The following is a 19644-nucleotide window of genomic DNA, read 5'->3' as shown; positions in this document are numbered from 1 at the left end:
TGTTTTATCTCCTTTAACACCAAAATCACCTTAATTCTAATACTTTACACACTTATATAAATAAATGTTATTTAAATAACCTAACTCAAATTACTTCAAGCATGTAAAGTATGAAATTCTTACATTTTCTTGGTAATTAAGTGATTTAAGCTTATCTTCCTTCTTTTCTTCTCCCTAGCAACATTAATCAACCAAAAATATAATAATCTATCAAAACTCTAAATTTCACATCTCTTAAAAATTAAATTTCTTACCTTAGAACTGACCAGAATTGACAGATCTACATCCATCAGAACTAAATTTCTTACCTTATTTTTTATAACTGGAGGCTTTGGAAATTAGGTGGTTTAGCTAGGTTTTTTTGATGAATTTTGTTTAAGGGAAAAATTTAGTTCAATTCATGGAGTTCTCGGCTAAATGAAGAAGAAGATGAATAGGTTATGGGTTTATAAGCCTTTTGGGCCAATTTGCCCTTAACCTTTTCCATAAATGACTATTTTATCCTTAGTCAATTACCAAAAACCCTTAGCACCACCATATAATTTCAAGTATGCCATTCAATTTTTATTCCCACTTTGTCCCTTAAATCCTTCTAAAATGACCATTTTACCCCTTTTCAAAATTATTGCTCCTTTAGTAGTTTTCTATAATTCTTTTGTAATTTCTTTAAACAACAAGTTATAAAATCAACTCTAGGGGTAATTTTGGAAGTGGAGTTTACTGAAATATCTGAATCTGGGTGTTATATATTTATCTATGTATCTATATATATATATATTTAAAAACACACACATATAATTAGAAAATCTCCAAACAGGGTCAAAAGACGTAATTGCCCCTGGAACATACCTGAGGGTATTACATGACTCAAATACATTTTGTAATTCATTTAAAGAGTATGCATTTAAGTCATTTACCTCATCTTTTGAGTCATTTTTAGCCATAAAGCCTACATTGGCCTTCTCATCTTTTGACTCACTCTCATTGCTTGAGTCATTGTTTTCACTCCATGTGGCAATAAGAACTTTCTTTTTGAACCTCTTTTCCTTTTTTCTCCTTTTTCTTTCTCCTTAAAAGGTAATCTTGGTGAATATGCCCTGACTTTTTGCACTCATAGCCTATTATGTAATTGTTAATCTTTTCACCTTCTTTTTTCCCTCTTTTAGCCAATCTTTTTCCTTTAAACTTCTTGGACCTAGATAGGAATTTGCTAAACTTTCTAGGAAAAAGACTTATGTCATCTTCATCCATGGAAGAGTTTCCTTCCTATTCCTTTTCATCATTCGCCTTTAAGGTAATATCCATCTTTGCCTTTACTTTCTTTTCCTTCGGTTTTCTCTTTATCTCATAGGTAAGGAGACTACCTATGTGCTCATCCATGCCCATCTTTGTTAAGTCCCTTGATTCTTCAATTATGGTGACTTTCATAGTCCATAAATCGGGTAAGGATCCTAGTATCTTCTTAACTAAGTCTATGTTTTCGAACTTTTTCCCCAATTTTTTAAGATCATTAAAAAGTTCAAAAATCCCTTGTACATATCCATTATGTTTTCTCCTAATTTCATCTCAAATAATTCATATCCATTATGTTAGGGTTTAGGGCTTGTCCTTTCATGAGTTGTTTGAAGAATAGTCCAAACCTCTTTGACCAAACACAAGCCGATACGTGATTGAATTTTGTAGCATTTAAAACACAATATAGAATGTTAATGGCTTTGACATTCAAACTCATCATTTTCTCATCCTCATTATTATAATCCAGTTCATTTTTAGGTTCATTACTTTTAGAATCCATAGGTAATAAATCACCATGCTCAATGATTCTCCAAAGTTTATAATCAATGGAACTAACATGCAATCTCATTCTAATTTTCCATTGAGTATAATTTGTGCCACTAAATAGGGGTGATTTAGTGGTGCATTAGCTTTTGGCAAAAATAGGGGTTAAACTATTCATTTGTAAAGATTGTTTTTACTCGAAAAATTTTTGAATTTTGAAAAAGCTAGAGCTGAAGCTCTAATACAAATTATAAAACCATTGAAAATGGATAAGTGAACTTAGAGGGGGGTGAATACATTCTTAAAAATTTAATCATGCAAACAATTAATGCAAATTAAATGCAAGCACCAAATAATAAAATAGAGCAAAAATAAATGATCAAGGTTGAGAAATGCTCAGTTTAAAGTGGTTTAAAGCTTTCTCTTAAAAACCTCCTACATCAACTTCTCCAAGCAAACTACCTTGGACTTCCACTATCCATTAGTAAATCTTTTACAATTAGTTTCTCTAGGATCTTGCCCTTAATATTTGATTACAATAATTTAGTGTGTATAAATGCCTCTCTAAGGCTGGAAATACAATTTTAAGCTTACTTTATTCCCTCAAGAATTTGAATGAAAGCTTTGTGAGAGAGATGATGTGCAATAAAAGTAAGAAAAATTAGTTTGTAGTTTGCTTAATAGTTTCTTTAACCCTTCTTCACTTGAATCTTACTCTATTTATAAGAAAAATGAGGCTTGAAACTCAATAGAACCATTGAACTCAAAATTATATATGTTGACACTTAAGAGGGACATTTTTCACTAAAAAACAACATGTGAATGGTTTGGACCTATTTCTTGAATGACCGGTATCAACAATTATGGTGTAAGGTAAACCTTAGTCAAAGCTTCTAATGGTCGACATTAAATGCTCCCACCATCTGGTACTGATTGGTACAATTATATGTATCAATTGCTCATAGCATCAAATTTAGATGCTTCAGAATTACAGAGTCAAGAATGTGGAGAGGAACGACTTGATAAGTGAGCTTCATACCAAGTAACTTTTTCATTATTAACAGTTTGTATGCTTGTATGAGAGGTCATACATTTCTATTGACTTTTGATTGCTTAGTTATTGACTTTGACTTCATTGACTCAAAGTGAGCAATCGACATATCAGACAATCATTTCGTTCCATGTTAGAAATAGCAATTGAATGATCAATACATTTTTAGTACCAGTTGTTACTTACCAGTTGAAATTCTTCCAAAATTTTAGAGGCATGAATGGCTTTGACAACGAGTGATGTATAACTTGGCCACCAAGTAAGTTTTTGCCTTGTATCGGTCGTTCATCCTTGACTATCAGTCGTTCCTCATTCAATTCCTACATTTTTCACATTTTGTTCAACTTGTAATATTCTAACACATTTCATAGACTAGTAAGTCATTCTAACTTATGTTTTTATCATCATCCAACACTTAGGGGTCCAACAATATACATGCTTGATTATGTTTTAATTGAATTTTCACATGAAGTAGATGATTAATTGTATATGTTTAAGAGTATGAGCAGGTTATAACCGAAATTTTCATGATTGTTGGTTGAATGATTGTTGAATAATGTTATGATTATAGAGAGTTTTATAATGGTTAGGGATAGTTAAGATGATATAATTACTGAATTTGAAATACGAATTAGCAGAATTGCATAGCCAAGTGTTAATGGTATGTCATGTGTTTTGAGCCTTGTATGTTTGTTATGGTAATCGGTGAATTTTAATAACATGTTTATAAGTTAGTTTATTAAAAATTTGTTGTTGGCTTGATAAGTAATCGAAAAAAATACTATTTGGAGTACTTGGTATTGGATTTGGTAGTTGAAAAATGCAAACTAGACAAGCTTGGAATTTCGAAAAACGATGATTCACACCCATGTGTCATGTAACACACGATTGTGTGGAATTAGGGAAAATTTTCTCCATGTGTGAGGTGTGCATAAGCATGTCTTAAGAAGAAGAACGCCCCCATGTATAAGGGACACACCCTCATGCACTTTTGGGAAAAATGAAATTTAGGGATTAAAAATATGAAAGTATTCCATGTGACTGTTGAAATGACTATTTTAGCGTTAAAGGGGTGTAATTAGGAGAAAAATAAGAAAAAAGTCCCTAACGAAGGCTATTGATAATGGATACCATTATATGTTAATGATGACACAAACCCCAATTAGAGCGATTTCAAATCAAAAGTACCAATGATGTATTATGAGATTTTTACCACCAAGTTGTATAAAGTGTGTGTACCACCAAGCTTAGTGTAGTGTGACTTGTCACAAAGTTGTGTGTAGTGTGACACATCACCAAGCTATCTATAGTGTGATGTAGCCACCAAGCTTTGTGCAGTGTGGTGGTGAAAGTAATAGGGTTAATCTATGTACCCATCTGTGTAACCCCAACCCTAAGCCTAGTCAACACGTGTACATTGTACATCGTTTAGTTGATATCAAGATGTCACGTGCTTTCACCAAATGTCGAAGATGTCATTTACATCATTGGATATGAGCCATCGGGGATGACATTGATAATGAAATTAGGCACAAGGTGTTGAGTCAATCGGATGGGCAAATTGGTTGTTGGGGAAACATCCAAGTACCATAACATTAATAGATACGAGACACTTGGGAAATATCTTGTGTTACTATGCTATGTGCTTACTTACTGAATGTGTTTTACTCACTATATTTTTTTGTGATTTTGCAAGTAGATTCGTAAAGCAACAAGTGGTGGCAGTGGCAGAAGCGGAGGCAGAGACAGAGGCGGAGGCAGAGACAGAGGCGGAGGCAATGGTTCAACCTGAGATGTTACATGATGGGTAGGGGCATTTTAGTCATTCTAATGATTTTACATTTATTCATGTATTGAAACTTATTTATGCACTTTTGACTACGGTCTAACATTTTGGGATTTACTTGTTTTATTTATTCAGTAATAAGTACACATTTAAAATTGTGATTATTTTTAAATGGGTCTCACGCTTTTATGTACTTATTAAAGTAATTATGGTTGGGATTTTTAAATGTAACATATCAGTTCAGTTACATATTCCAAATAAATATGTAGTGAGAAAGGGGTGTATCATATACACACACATTCATTCTGCAACCTTTAGCTATCATGAGACTTATTGGGTGACAAAGTCAACTAAAGTACAAATTCCGAGATATAGTCAACGCACCATTAATATGAGCATGAGTGGAGGAAGACTGGCTCATCATCATCATCCTGCTGTGTCTAACCCGGATCTTGTACGTATCAAAGGAATGACAAAGTTACACAAACTGGATGCCATTTTCACGACACCTTCTTAAAGGTTCATCACAAAACAAGTCCAGTCAAATACAACACTCTAAGGCAAGCTAGTCTAGTGCAAACAGACATCAACTTTGAATTGATAATGATCCATCTTGAATTGATAGGTCTGATAGACCATTAAATGAACTTTCTTTAGAAAAGAAAGAGGGAACAAAGGAACTCAGATGATTCCAAATTCAAACCTATCAAACTGCCCACAAAAACGAATTCGTGTGGCATCTTCAACTGTTTGCTTTTGGGTTGAAGTAGTGCCTCATTCTTAGCCCCAATTAGTTCTTCCCATAAGAATTTGAGTACACTATTGCACCCAACCGGACATACATGCCACTAATTATATGCCATTCATCAGCTTCAGTCACACAGGAAATGGGTAATATGAGAAATTTAAAAACATCAAAGGAGATCATTATACCATTCTCCATGGATTCAAATATTCACAACTTAAATAAATTCTGTTATTGCTGTAACAGAGCATATATATAAACATTTCTGTTGTGTTTATCAGATACCATATCAACATTTCAAACTTTAATAGTTTATCAATTATTAAACAATGGCCTTAAAAATTATGCCAATATACTGAATGGATGAATTGTTAATTACAACCAATCAAAGGCCAACACAAGAAATTAATACATCCTGAATTTTTCCTTTGTCTTCTCAAACACCTGTTCTGCTATGGCAGCCCCATTGCCATCAGCTCTTTTGATCTCCAATTGAGCCTTCTGATAGAACCCAGTTCCCCTTAATGCATCTGCAATAAAATCATCAAACCCAATAGCAATGGCGGCTTCAGCCTTGGCTCCATAAACCAGCCTCTGTCTAACATCAAAGTATTATAACATGTTATGCCCAACATCAGAATTGACAGGGAAGAAAAAAGAGATGAGAAGAAGCCAAGTGGTTTGACCTTAATTCGTGAAAGGTGGATTGCACCAAAGCACATGGGGCAAGGCTCACAGGAGGCATATATTTCACAGTCCGAAAGCTCAATCTTGTTGAGCTTCTTACATGCCTGGCAACAATATGTTGTCACACACACTGAGAATCATTCTTGCACACAAAGGAAACACAAACTAGCGAAAATTATGAACTTTTTTAGAGAAGCATTAATGAGCTGAGACTAAGTGCATCCCATTCATATTTTGTAAGAGCAACATTAATAGAAGCACTAGCACTTAGTAAAGGGTGACGCTAAATGCCAATGAGCAGATTTTTATGGTTTGACAGACTTTTGAGAGGGTAGTGATGAGTAGACTTGGTGAACCTCGTATCCCTACTATAAATATTTATCTTACTAGTCAAGAAATTTGGTGAGGGAAGCAGTGACTTATGGTGTCATGAATGCAAGGGCTCTCTAGTTTATCAGCACAAAGCATATCTCTCAGATTAACGATCAGATGAAATTATAACTAGAAATATTGACTGTAGTGACTCTTACCATCATCAAGATTTACTACTGAAATTTAGATTATATATTCAATATAAATCATTTCCATATAATAGTTCAAAAACATACATTTTCCAACAGATAACAAATATCACCTCCATATTGTTTATTCATCAAATGTTTCTTAAATTAAGGTCTTGAAAATCTGTTGCAGTTTGTGATATCTAATTCAACTACAGGAGATGAGAACATTGGGGTAGGATATGTTTAATAAACAGAAATCTCAACTTCATCTTTCTTCTTGGTGCATAAAAAAAAAAAAAAAAGTCCTATGCGTCTGATGCTATTTGAAATTAACTACAGGCTACAGCTCAATGTCAACAATGCATCATGTAAAATTGAAGAATGTTAAATTCAAGACTCCGAAAAAGGAGTCATTAGCCAATTCTAAGTGCGAGTCCACTATGCTAGATTAGGTATGGTTCCAATGGCCTGAGGTTAAAAAAAAAGGCAACCAAATATTCAAACATGTAATTTATGCGCTCATGAACACCAATACAGAACTTCTACTTTCACAGTACTTTCAGTTTGTTGGCTATGGATAGAATCTAAAGAGTTAATGAATTAGAGTCACCTAATCAGGTAAAACTCAAAACTCCTTACTCAGACTAACTCTTAGGTGACAGCAATTGGATGGGAGTCTCAGTTCTTGGGTCCAAGTACTAACAATAAGAGCTAGAAAACTTCGGATGGTAAAGGTTTTGATCTTTGATACTTTCAAATAACCAATATCAAAAAGAGGAAAAACTGAAGTAATTTGAGCAAGATATTAGATATTTTTCAGTTCAAGTAAAGAGGTGAAGTTCACTATAGGAGTCAGATGGTTGAAGAAAATGGTGAACATAATTTGATGCACAGTCACAAATGCCATATAGTATAGAAAATGCTAATGATGTAACACCAACAAGCATCCTTTAAAAATGAAAAATCTTGAAGCAATTATTCCAACCTCTCTTACTGCAGTGACCTCCGCATGAGCAGTAGGATCTGTATTCTTCAAAACCATGTTATGACAACTCACAACAACTTCATCCTTATGCACAACAACAGCACCAAAAGGACCACCATGTCCACATTCAACCCCTTTATACGCTTCTTCAACAGCTTTGGTTAAGAATTTGTGATCTCTATCCTGAACAGCTGGTTGATCAACATAAACATAAATATGACATAACCAACAATTCATAACCTGCCGATACAAAAATAATATAGAATTGACAACATTACCTTCCTGATGTCCAGAAAATGCAGAAGCCACAGAAATGGTTCCCTCCTTTGTCTCCAGCACTGCAATCATAAAGCGGGCAAAGATTATATGTGAAGAGTAATTCAATTTAACCAACACTCCATTAAGCCTTATATGGAATCAGAAGGTTACTGAAAAATCAATAAATTTAAGGAAAGGTTGCATTGAATTGAAGATATTAATTTATAAGAGAATCCCATTACAATTCTGGTGATATGGTCGCAGCATTTAACTAAAAGTATTAGATTTTGATGCAAATAGTGAAAAGGGTAACCGTGTTTGAATTTGTTTGAATAAAACAGTGCTGAATCTAGAGAAACAGAACAGTTTTGCAGTGAAAACAACAGCGAACCGAAGATAGAAGAAGAATAGAAGAAGAGGAAACATGACATGAGGCAAAAGAAAAGAAAAGAGATAGCTGATTTGATTACCATGAGCTTCTTCCATGATGATGAGGTGATGAAAATGAGTGAAGGAATCAAACAAATACACGAGTTATCTTCTGATTGGAATGGAGATGCAGATGAAGTCATGAAAATAAAATATTAAAATAACGTGTGAACTGTGAATGCTTTTCACACCGACTTCCTCATAAAAGTTGGGGCCATCCAATTAAATTCCACTTTTCCTGATGAGTAATACAAAATCAATTTGCTCACGTTTACCCCACTGATTTAATAGCTTGTCAAAAGCAGAAAATTATTTTTTAGAAATCTGAGATACCTAACAATATAACTGAGAAGATATATATATATTAATTAGGGAAATTATATTAAATACCTTTTTTACCCCTTCATTAATCAAAAATACCCATTTTTCTTATTCTTAAGCAAAAATACGTAATTTTTCTATTACTAAACAAAAATATCCTAAACTAGTTTTGGAATAGATAGATATATTTTGAATATTAGATAATAATATATAGGGTATTTGAATATTAGATAATATTATAGCAGTTAAATAAATGTTAGAAAAATATGAAGCATTTTGATAGTACACAATATATAAAGGATTTAAATAACATGTTAAGAATAGATAAGTATATTTTGATACAAGACAATATAAAAGGGTGTTAAATGAAAAGTTAGATAATTATAGGAGGTTAAATGAAATGTTATAAAAATATGAGAGGTATTTTGATATTAAACATTGTAAAAGATAAATGAAATTTTAGGAATAGATAGATGTATTTTAATATGAGACAACATACAAAAGTATTAAATGAAATGTTAAGTAATTATAGGGGGTAAAATAAATATAAAAAATATGAGGGTATTTTGATATTATATAATACATGAAGGATTTAAATAATAGGTCAAGAATAGATAGATATATTTTGATACAAGACAACATAAAAATGTATTAAATAAAATGTTAGATAATTATAGGGGGTTAAATGAAATGTTAGGAAAAATATAGAGATACTTTGATATTACATAATATATGAAGGATTTAAATAACATGTTAAGAATAAATAGATATATTTTGATAATAAAAAACATACGAGGGTATTAAATGAAATATTAGATAAGTATGAGGGGCTAAATGAAATGTTATAAAAATATGGGGGTATTTTGATATTAAACATTGTAAGAACGTTTTAAATGAAATGTTAAGAATAGATAAATATATTTTAATACAAAATAACATATAATGTTGTTAGATAATTATAGGGAGTTAAATGAAATATTAGAAAAATATATGGGGTATTTTAATATTAAACATTGTAAAAACATTTTTAATGAAATGTTAAGAATAAACAGATACATTTTGATACAAGATATCAAACAAGATTGTTAAAAAATATTAGATAATTATAGAGGGTAAATGAAATATTAAAAAAATATAAGGGTTTTTTTTTTATATTAAACATTGTAAAAACGTTTTAAATGGAATGTTAAGAATAGATAGATACATTTTGATACAAAATAACATACAAAGTTGTTACATAAAATGTTAAATAATTATAGGGGGTTAAATAAAATATTAAAAAAATATCATGGGTATTTTGATATTAATAATTGTAAGACTGTTTTAAATAGTTATTACAGATTTTTTGTTATAAATGAATAATTTTTTTCAAAAACTTGTCATTGTAGGATTGATAATTAAAATGGATGGTTATACATCGATTCATTACCAAGGAGAATAGATTCAAGGTGATGACAACACAATGAAATATGTTGGAGGATCTAAACAATTGATTAAAATTCCTTATAGAACAATATTTGAGGGATTTATTCAATTTTTGAAAGAGTCTTGCGATCTTGATCTAATGAAAAACTACCTTCAACTATTAATGAAGTGAAAAAAATTGAGCTCGACTGCCCCGTACAGATCTAAAATGATAAAGATGCCTAGGGTCTTATTAATATGTCTCAATAGTTACAGAAATGTATTCCTGTTTTTATTACATGTACCCCAATTGAAGGACAAAAGGAAGAAGAAGATGAAGAAGAAATTACTGGGGTGAAAAAAGAATATGATTTAGAAAACTTGATTGATTTTAGTAATGACCCATTATACATTGCAAACTCATGGGCTCATTGAGAGAAATATAGGGTTCTCAACTGGGGTGACTTTGATGAAAATGATATGTCCAATATTCCTTCTGAAGAGATAGAGCCCAAGTATATGCCACCTGTTACCAAGGGTATGAATAGTTTACAACTTGAAGATCCTATTTCAAGTGATGAAAATTATTTTGGGTAATTTTTTGACAATGCTTCAACTGATCCATTTAGGTAGCTTCTTGATTTTCCTCCACAAACATCAACATCATCAGGTGGTACAAAATTGATCCAAAAGGAGAATAGTATAAAGCTTAGTGATATTTTTCATAATAAAGTACAACTGAAAAATGTTGTGAAACAATTTGCCCTACTGAAAAATTTCAATTCATGGTGAAGAAGTTTGACAAGGGGCGATGGGATATTAAGTGCAAAGCTAAAAATTGTCAATAGTATATACATGCAAGCAAGTCCAAAGTCGGTGAAGCGTTTCAAATCAACCAAATGAATCCAACCCACACATGTTCAGTTGATCAAATAATGCCACATCATAGACAAGTTGGGCCCAGAGCTTTAGATCAATTAATTAGGTCAAAGTTTATGTTGATTGATCGAATTTATCGACCTAAGAAAATAATTGTGGACATCGTTGACCGGTATAAAATTGACATTTCATATTCACAGGCTTGGCGGGCAAAAAACTGGGGCTTTAAATTCATTGAGGGGTTTATTGAAGGAATTATTTATGCTCTTACCAGATAATTGCTACAATCTACAACGTACTAATCCGGACACCATTACTGCTATTAAAACGGGCGATGACCATCGATTTAAGTATTTTTTCATGACATTAGGATGTTCTGTTCGTGCATTTAAAGAATATCTTCAACCTGTTATTTGCATTGACGCTGTTTTCCTTAAAGGTCGATATCTAGGTCATTTATTCCTTACGGTAGGCCTTGATAGTAATAACCAGATATACCCCATTGATTTCGGTGTTGGTAAAAAAGAAGATCACGACATGTGGTGTTGGTTTCTTAGGAAGATTAAAGAATGCATCCATGATCTCTCCGAATTAGTGATAATCTCATATCGATATCATGTTATATACTCTGTAATGACTGAAGTCTTTCTAGGGTTCCACCATGGATGTTGTTGTCATCACCTTCTGTGTAACATGCAGACAAAGTACAAACAAGACTCAAAGGTAACGTGTTTAAACAAGTATTAAAATTGTTGAAATGTTTAACTTTTCATACATTTTGATCATAAAGTTCTCATATTATTTACCACCTTGCAGGTTGCGGGTGCATATTGAAAAGCTGCAAAGTCATACACAGAAGCAAAATTTGAGGTTATGATACGATCTCTTGATTCGATAAACTCTCAAGCTGGGGCTTATCTACGTTAGGTCAGATCTGAGTGTTGGAATAGAGCATACTTTTTGGGCATCGATACAATTTCATGACAACTAATATTGCAGAGTCATTTAACACCCTTGTCAGACATGTATAGGGTCTACCTATCACAATGCTCGTCAAGTTCATTCGTGGTATCATGCAGCAATGGTTTTACGAGAGGAGAAACCATATGAAGACAGATACTTTCTTTCGTCTATCATTCCCTAACAACCCCATATGAAGACAGTACAACAAGACCATCTTGACAATGTTAATATCATCATCCCCCCATGGCCTGACAAAAAAAAACACTTCCTATGTCGTGATACTAGACCTTTGAACAACCCCAAAAGTATGTATCTCTTATTTTATGTCCGGATGAACAGAGAACATATGATGAAAGAGCAATGAGTCGGCTAAATGATAGCCTGTCACCAAAGAAAACTCAAATGTGTTGAATCTCATGTCAACCCCATTAACCCTAAACCATAACTCGTCTCTAACGGAGGGTCGATGTAGCTGTCGTAGAAGAAATGCATGAACCAACACTCTGAAAAATTTGGTTTCGGGTAGACGAAAGAGATACCCGAAACATGTCCTCTCAAACAGTTGACGGTGAGTCGGGGTCAGTGTAGAATAATCCTCAACAATGCGATACGTTGTGTATGACATATAACCTCTTCCTGCAAGTGTTTAGACTTATCGAGAATTCACAGCTCGTCTTCGACACATTTCTTTTTGTGAGAAGTATCTTGTAAAAAATTTTAAAAATTTGTAAGACATCCATAAAAAACAGATATATAAATAAATGTAAAAATGACAAATAAAAAAACATAAAAAGATAAAAAATAGAAAAATAGTCAAAACAAAAATGACGAAAATCGAAAAAATGGAACTGAAATTTGATTTCTATACGTTAAAATACCCTAGAATGTCAACAATAGAAAATTTTTTAAGAAATCTGAAAAAACGAGTCAATCTATCCTAAAAAGTGAAAATAAAAAAACAGAATTGAAATTATGAATTTTATACGGTGAAATACCCTAAAATGTCAACAACCGAAAAATCATTCAAAAAATTAAAAATACGAGTCGATATATCCAAAAATGATGAAAATCGAAAAAACGAAATTGAAATTCGAATTCTATACGTTGAAATACTCAAGAATGTTAACAATCAAAAATTCATTTAGAAATCTAAAAATACGAGTCGACATATCTTAAAATGGTGAAAGTTGAAAAAATAAAATTGAAATTCGAATTCTATATATTGAAATACCCTAAAATATCAACAATAAAAAAATCGTTCGAAAATCTAAAAATATGATTCGATATATCTTGAAATGATGAAAATAAAAAAGTGAAACTAAAATTCGAATTTTATACGTTAAAATACCCTAGATTATCAACAATCGAAAATTTGTTCAGAAATATGAAAATACAAGTCGATCTATCCTAAAAAAGTGAAAATAAAAAAAATGAAAGTCAAATTCGAATTCTATATAGTGAAATACCCTAGAATGTTAACAATTGAAAAATTATACAAAAATCTGAAAATACGATTCGATATATCATGAAACAACAAAAATAAAAAAATGGAACTGAAATTCAAATTTTATACGTTGAAATGTCATAGATTGTCAACAATCAAAAATTCATTCAGAAATTTGAAAATACAAGTCAATATATCCTAAAAATGTGAAAATCACAAAAACGAAACTCAAATTCGAATTTTATACGGTGAAATACCCTAGAATATCAACAATTGAAAAATCATTCGAAAATCTGAAATACGAGTTGATATATCCTAAAACGGTAAAAATAAAAAAAACAAAACTGAAATTTGAATTCTATACATTAAAATACCTTAGAATATCAATAATCAAAAAATCGTTAGAAAATCTAAAAAATACGATTCGATTTATCTTAAAATGACGAAAATAAAATAAACGGAACCGAAATTTGAATTCTATAAGTTGAAATACGTTAAAATATCACCAATCAAAAAATCGTTCAGAAATCTATAAAATACGAGTCGATATATCATAAAACTACGAAATTAAAAAATACGAAACTAAAATTTAAAAATATGAATGATATATCCTATAAACGAAAAATCGAAATATCGAACTGAAATTACGTCATTACATCGTAAAATATACCAAAAAAGTATAAAAATCGAAAAACTGAATGTTAAATTCAAAAAGGGAGAAGGACTATTTCCCACCCAACTTTAGATGCATTTTCAAAATGCCACCCACGACAGATGAAAATCCAGTTTTCCCACCAATGGCCAAACTGCCGTTCAATTTTTCAGTTAGAGACAGGGGCAAAATCGTCATTTACTATTTAAAACCTTAAAACTTTAAAATTTTACCATTTCCCCCCTCCAGGTTTTAAAAACTAATAACTAACCCATCCTCAAAGTTTGAAAAGTTTAGATTTCACCCCTAGGGTTTGCTTTCTTCACCTGCCACCACCGACGGCCGATGCAATCGACCGATCTCCCATCTCCGACTACAAAGGACGACGAAGGACGACCCTTCGTCGCCCAGATCTGGACGACGAAACGTCATCCAGATTTGGAAGAACAGACAAAGGACGACGCTTCATCGTCCTTCGTCGTAGCCTCTGGACCACGCAACGAGAGATGAAGGACGGTGAAGAGTCGTCCTTCGTCGTCTGGGTGGAGCGACGAAGAGAGATCTCTTCGTCGCACGGTGGTGCGACGAAGAGATCTCCGTCTCTTCATCGCACCGTGCGACGAGGAGATGAAGATCTCTTCATCGCACCACCGCCGTCGCACCAGGAGAAGGAGGAGGCCGGTGACGATGTCGGAGATGACGTTGGGAGATGAAGTTGAAGAATGGGGGTGAAACTACTAGTTTTGAAAGTTATGGGGGACGGCTGTAGTTTGAAAAATATGAAAACCCTAGGTTTGGGGGTGAAAATGTTAGTTTTCAAAGTTTAAAAACTTTAGGTAAGGTGAAATGTTAGTTTCTAAAACCTAAGGGGGGTGAATGGTAAAGCCCTTACATAAATTTTGGGATGAATTTTGCAGAGGATATTTCTGTCATTTCATCTAACAAGGGTAAAATGGACATTTTACCCTTATGCAAACAGAAATCATCCAAATTAACAGCTCATGGGTGGGAAAACTGGATTTTCATCTGCCGTGGGTGGCGTTTTGAAAATGCATCTAAAGTTGGGTGGGAAATAGTCCTTCTCCCATTCAAAAACTATATATCGAAAACTCTTAAACAGAAAAAATAGATATAAAATTCGAAAACTACACGTCGAGAAACCCTAGATATGAAAAATATTAATTTACCCCTCAGGAAATTTCTACTACAAACAAGTCCATTATTTGTCCCTTGCCCCTTCAACAATTTTCTAATCTCTTAATGCCCTTGCAGTTTCAAAAAGTAAATTACCCCCCGACCAACGGTTTTCATGACATTAAACCACTGTCTCATGACAAATTTCACAAACACCCGTTGTGGACTAACCGCTTTTCCCTAGCTTCCTAATGTTTTAAAAATACTACTTCACCCCCTAACCCATGGTCAATCTCTCTTGATTGTGGGAGAATTTGTCCTAACTGTGGGATCTATTGTTCCTACAGACAGGAACATTGGTTGTTCTAACCCCTTTTCTGGAGTAAAAATCGTCATTTCTGCCCCAATTTCAACACAAATCAAATGTGTATATCTTATAACACAAAATCTCTCAAGAAATTCAATCAAAACAATAAAAAATCAAAACATTTTATGTATTGTTCAAAATCGGAATCCTAGAGTTTCAAACCACAAAATCTCTCTCAAATCTCAATACTCTTATCAATAAATTCATTCAAACAATAATAGGGAAGATGTACTAACCTTTTTTGTCGTTTTCAATCATCAAAAAACATGAAAATCGATGAAAATCTCTTCGCTAGTGGAACGACTGTGGGAGACGTAAAAATTTTTGATTGTATACAGTAAAACCGTGGGAAAATTAAGCATAAAATAAGTAAAATTCTTGGTTTATATATAGGACAGTTTGAACATTTCACAAAATAAAAGTATTTTTACTTAACCCTAATTATTTTAGACAATTTTACTTAAATCCCCTCAATTTCGGTCATTTAATATGATTTCCCTATTAATTATTACCAAATCAGATTTACATTTATATTCAACATCCTAAAAATAAACCCATTTGCCAAAACTCTTTCTTCGGATTTTGGGTCATTTAAGATTAACCCAACTTTTCTTTTAACCAATTAGATCCTTAACCAAAATCTATCTTATGGGCTCATCCCATCAGACCAAACCCACTGGTCCAGTCCAGGTGTGTTGACTTTGGATGGACCCTAAAAACCATATCGATTCACAGTCATCCATGGTGAAGACATAGTTTGCGATCGACCATTTGTGGAGATATTATGTGGGGGGCCGGTGGTGGTTTTGTAGGTTTCTCCGATCCACATCCGGTGTGGATGGCGGTGTCTGTCAAGCACAAGCCTCTTCATTGGGTTCCATCTCTTTCAACAAAAACGAGTGTTTCCTCAGTATCTGTCTCAGCAGCGCCACTTTCCAGCTCCAATAATGCTCTCGTTACACTTACACAACGACCCCAACTCTCCTTCCTTTCTTCTTCTGCATCATCTGCCAATCCCCCTTTTATTAATTTTGCCAAAGTCAATAGTCCACCTCCTCAATTGGCCCTTCTTTCCCTCGGCTACGTCCTCTCTGCGGTATTTTCTAACCATTTTAATTTATTTTTTTTTTTAAGCTTTGTTTACATTCTTAATTTCATGTCTTCGGTTTCAACCCTCTCCAGACTATTGGGGCGATTTTCTCCTTGGCTATTATTTCAATTCCTACCATGATGGTAAGTTTAGTTCAATTCATTAAGTTGATTCTATTTCATCAGTCTATGAAGAACTCTACGTCTTGTTGTAATTTCATTTTTTTTTTCTTTTGGTTACAGGCTTTTAAGAAACTGGGTGTCTCAGTGGAAAAATTGTCCAAAGTAGTTTCTGAAGAAGTGCCCGGAACCTTATCTTCCCTCAAACTTTCGGTATTGGAGATTAACGAACTGACTCGACAGCTTACCAATCTCAGGTATTTTATTTCCATTTTTTTCTTCTAATGCAACATGTAATTGCATTTTGACGGTTAATTTGTGTGTGTTTTTATTTTCAAGGCAAAAGATTTCTGGTACTTCCTTTGCCGACAAAAGCAGAAGCAATAAGCCCACTTTCACCACAAGTATTAGCAACGATTGATTCACCTCTGTGTTTCAATGATTATTTGATCCGTTAGTCTATTGTTTGTTCAAAGGAGCAATAAAATATGTACCGATAGCTTGCTTCTATATAAACTATAAGAGAGTAATATTGTTGTAACTTGTTAAACCAAGTAAGTCGCTTTTATGTACGGATTATTTGATCTCCTTGCTCTTTTATAACATTATTCTGTAAAGAAAAGCATCAATCCAAGTATTTTATGTAGGAATGACAGGTGAAAGGAGTTGGTATGGTTGGTTTCTCTTAATGAAATTTATTCATTGAAATGAAAAAGAAATGCAGTTGTAATGGCAGAATAGTAATAAGATCATAATACTTTTCCGAAGACAAAAAGAGAATGGTTAGGTTTACAACTTAGCAAATTTTTTAAGATTGTCTGCAGCATCTTTGGAACTTTGAGGCACCGGCATGTTGGATAAAAGGGTAACTCTAGAGGAAGAAACCATGGACTTCATATCTGAGTTTGCAGGATGAATTTTCCAAAGTTGAACCTCCCAAACCTGAATAGTCTTTCCAACATTGACAGGGAAAGCCTCAGCAAAAACAAGATCTCCAAGCTCAGCGGGTTTCAAATGATTAATGGTAAGGTGAATACCAGCCACTCTTCTGAAACCAGATGCCATGTGAGCCCCTATGCTTGCCAACGACTCTGCTACCAAAGCCGATACACCACCGTGTAACACCTTGAACGGCTGTTTTCAATAATTCAATATAATATTATATCAAGACAAATGATTGCAAAAGAAATTTGATAAGCTCACCTGACATATCGTTTTGTGAATTCGAAGGTAGCCTGTGACTCTATGCGGGGTTAATTCATCAATTTCAAACCCTATGGAATGGAGGGGAACATCGACTTCAGCTGTCTTGTTGGAGGATGAGGATAAGGATGATTCATCCATGAAATTAAAGTTGAAGCGTCCAAAAGGACTACAGATAAAGCAACAAGAGTCGCGTACTTGTATTGTTATTATAATTATTTTTTGTTCGATGGTTGGTGGATCTCCCAATTACAATTTCAAAGCTATTAAATACTAGACGTAGCAAAATTCAACACGAAATGTTCATTCGACATCATATAAGATGAAAAAGTCAAATTAAAGTTATAATTTTCTACAAGTAGTTCCGATCAGGTCAAAGTTGATAAAAAAACAATTGGATTTGGTTAGATTAATACGAAGCCAGCCTAAATTGACTTAAATAAATATTGTATAATATTATTATGGTAAAAGATCTTCGATATCTTTAATTTGTTTCATTTAATAAAAAAAGTTTCAATATATAAAACTTTTATCCTCTAAAAAAAATTAATATTATATTATCAAATACCAAATTTATATCTTTTAAAGGTGTTAACTTTTTATTTAGTAACTCTTTTTGACAAACTTATAAAAAAATGATGTAATTTTTTTTTATTGATGTATTATAAGTTATATTTATATATTTATTAATAATTTTACTATTTATAATAGTTAGTGTTGTCATATGAATTGTAAATTAAATTTATTAAATATTTAACAAGTAATTATAAACTTTACCAATTATCGATTGTATTATTTTAAAGTTAAATTTTTAGACTTTAATGGGTAATTGATTATCATATAAAGAAACAATAAGCAAACTACTAGTTTTAACATAAAATAGAGTAATTTAATTTTGAAAAAATGTTATTTCGTGTTAAAATATCTTTTAGTGTATTATTTTATAATAAATCATGTTATTTCTTGACATTTGATAAAGTATATTTTTTTGTAACAAATTATATCATTATATATTATATTTTAACATAAATTTATCTATTATATAGTTTGGATTGATTAGAGTTGATCAGATTAATCCAAAAATATTTTAGTTTGATTTAGGATTAAAAAATTTTAAAACAATTTTATTTTAAATTAAGTTAAGGTTTATAATCTTCAAATAACATAAATATGATATGATAATATAAACAATCTGACGTAAAGATGATTAATTCGAAGGTAACCTGTCAATCTAAGCGGGGTCAATTCATCAATTTCAAACCCAAAGAATGCAGGGGGGACATCGACTTTAGCCGTCTTGTTGGAGGATGAGGATTGGGATGATTCATCCGTCAAATTAAAAGTTGAAGCATCCAAGAGGAGTACTTTTATTATTATTTTTTGTCTAGTGGTTGGTAAAGGACGGTCGGTAGTTAATAGGTCGTGTTCATATCATCTCTCCCATGGCAATTCCAAAGCTATCAATGATTAAAGGGAAATTATAAAAAGGGGTCAAAATGCCCTCCCACTAAGTAAAAATATCCAAAATCATTATTTTCAAACAAAAATATCTAAATTTATTATTTTTTAGTAAAAATACTCATAACTTTTTTTAAAATATCAAAATTACCCTTCCTCTTATTTATATAAACTCTCCTCACTCATTATGAGGGGTTACATACAATTTTAGATAAATATAGGGTTTTTTTTGATATTATATAATATATAAAGGATTTATATAACATGTTAAGAATAGATAGGTATTGTTTTGATACAAGACAACATACAAGAGTGTTAAATAAAGAAAGAGATAATTGAAGGGTCAAATGAAATGTTATTAAAATTTGGGGGCATTTTAATATTAAA

The 19644-nt window shown here is 32.4% G+C and overlaps 3 protein-coding genes across 4 annotated transcripts; 1 reads left to right on the top strand and 2 right to left on the bottom strand.

Annotated features, from left to right (window-relative positions):
- Nucleotides 1–5570: 5570 nt before the first annotated feature.
- LOC123210120 (guanosine deaminase) lies at nt 5571–8425 on the bottom strand. 2 transcript variants are annotated; one of them, XM_044628332.1, is made up of 5 exons: nt 8265–8425; nt 7815–7874; nt 7537–7727; nt 6048–6152; nt 5571–5955 (listed from the first exon to the last, which is right to left on the bottom strand). In XM_044628332.1, the coding sequence occupies exons 1-5, from the start codon at nt 8278–8280 to the stop codon at nt 5767–5769; spliced, it is 561 nt and encodes a 186-aa protein (XP_044484267.1). In that variant the 5' UTR covers nt 8281–8425; the 3' UTR covers nt 5571–5766. The 2 variants fall into 2 exon arrangements, with proteins under 2 accessions (XP_044484267.1, XP_044484266.1); XM_044628331.1 differs by lacking the exon at nt 8265–8425 and adding an exon at nt 8037–8237.
- Nucleotides 8426–16108: 7683 nt separating this feature from the next.
- LOC123209983 lies at nt 16109–17246 on the top strand. The gene is made up of 4 exons (XM_044628104.1): nt 16109–16483; nt 16570–16620; nt 16720–16853; nt 16936–17246. The coding sequence occupies exons 1-4, from the start codon at nt 16172–16174 to the stop codon at nt 17015–17017; spliced, it is 579 nt and encodes a 192-aa protein (XP_044484039.1). The 5' UTR covers nt 16109–16171; the 3' UTR covers nt 17018–17246.
- A 25-nt stretch (nt 17247–17271) lies between these two features.
- On the bottom strand, nt 17272–18050 carry LOC123209984 (1,4-dihydroxy-2-naphthoyl-CoA thioesterase 1-like). Its single transcript, XM_044628105.1, has 2 exons — nt 17800–18050; nt 17272–17730 (listed from the first exon to the last, which is right to left on the bottom strand). Exons 1-2 carry the CDS (start codon nt 17938–17940, stop codon nt 17386–17388), a joined length of 486 nt encoding a protein of 161 aa, XP_044484040.1. The 5' UTR covers nt 17941–18050; the 3' UTR covers nt 17272–17385.
- Nucleotides 18051–19644: the final 1594 nt, after the last annotated feature.

Source organism: Mangifera indica, chromosome 3, assembly GCF_011075055.1.
Source record: "Mangifera indica cultivar Alphonso chromosome 3, CATAS_Mindica_2.1, whole genome shotgun sequence".
In the NCBI taxonomy this organism is placed as follows: Eukaryota; Viridiplantae; Streptophyta; class Magnoliopsida; order Sapindales; family Anacardiaceae; genus Mangifera; species Mangifera indica.
Note: the sequence above shows the minus strand (reverse complement) of the source record. Positions and strands in the feature narration are given on the sequence as shown.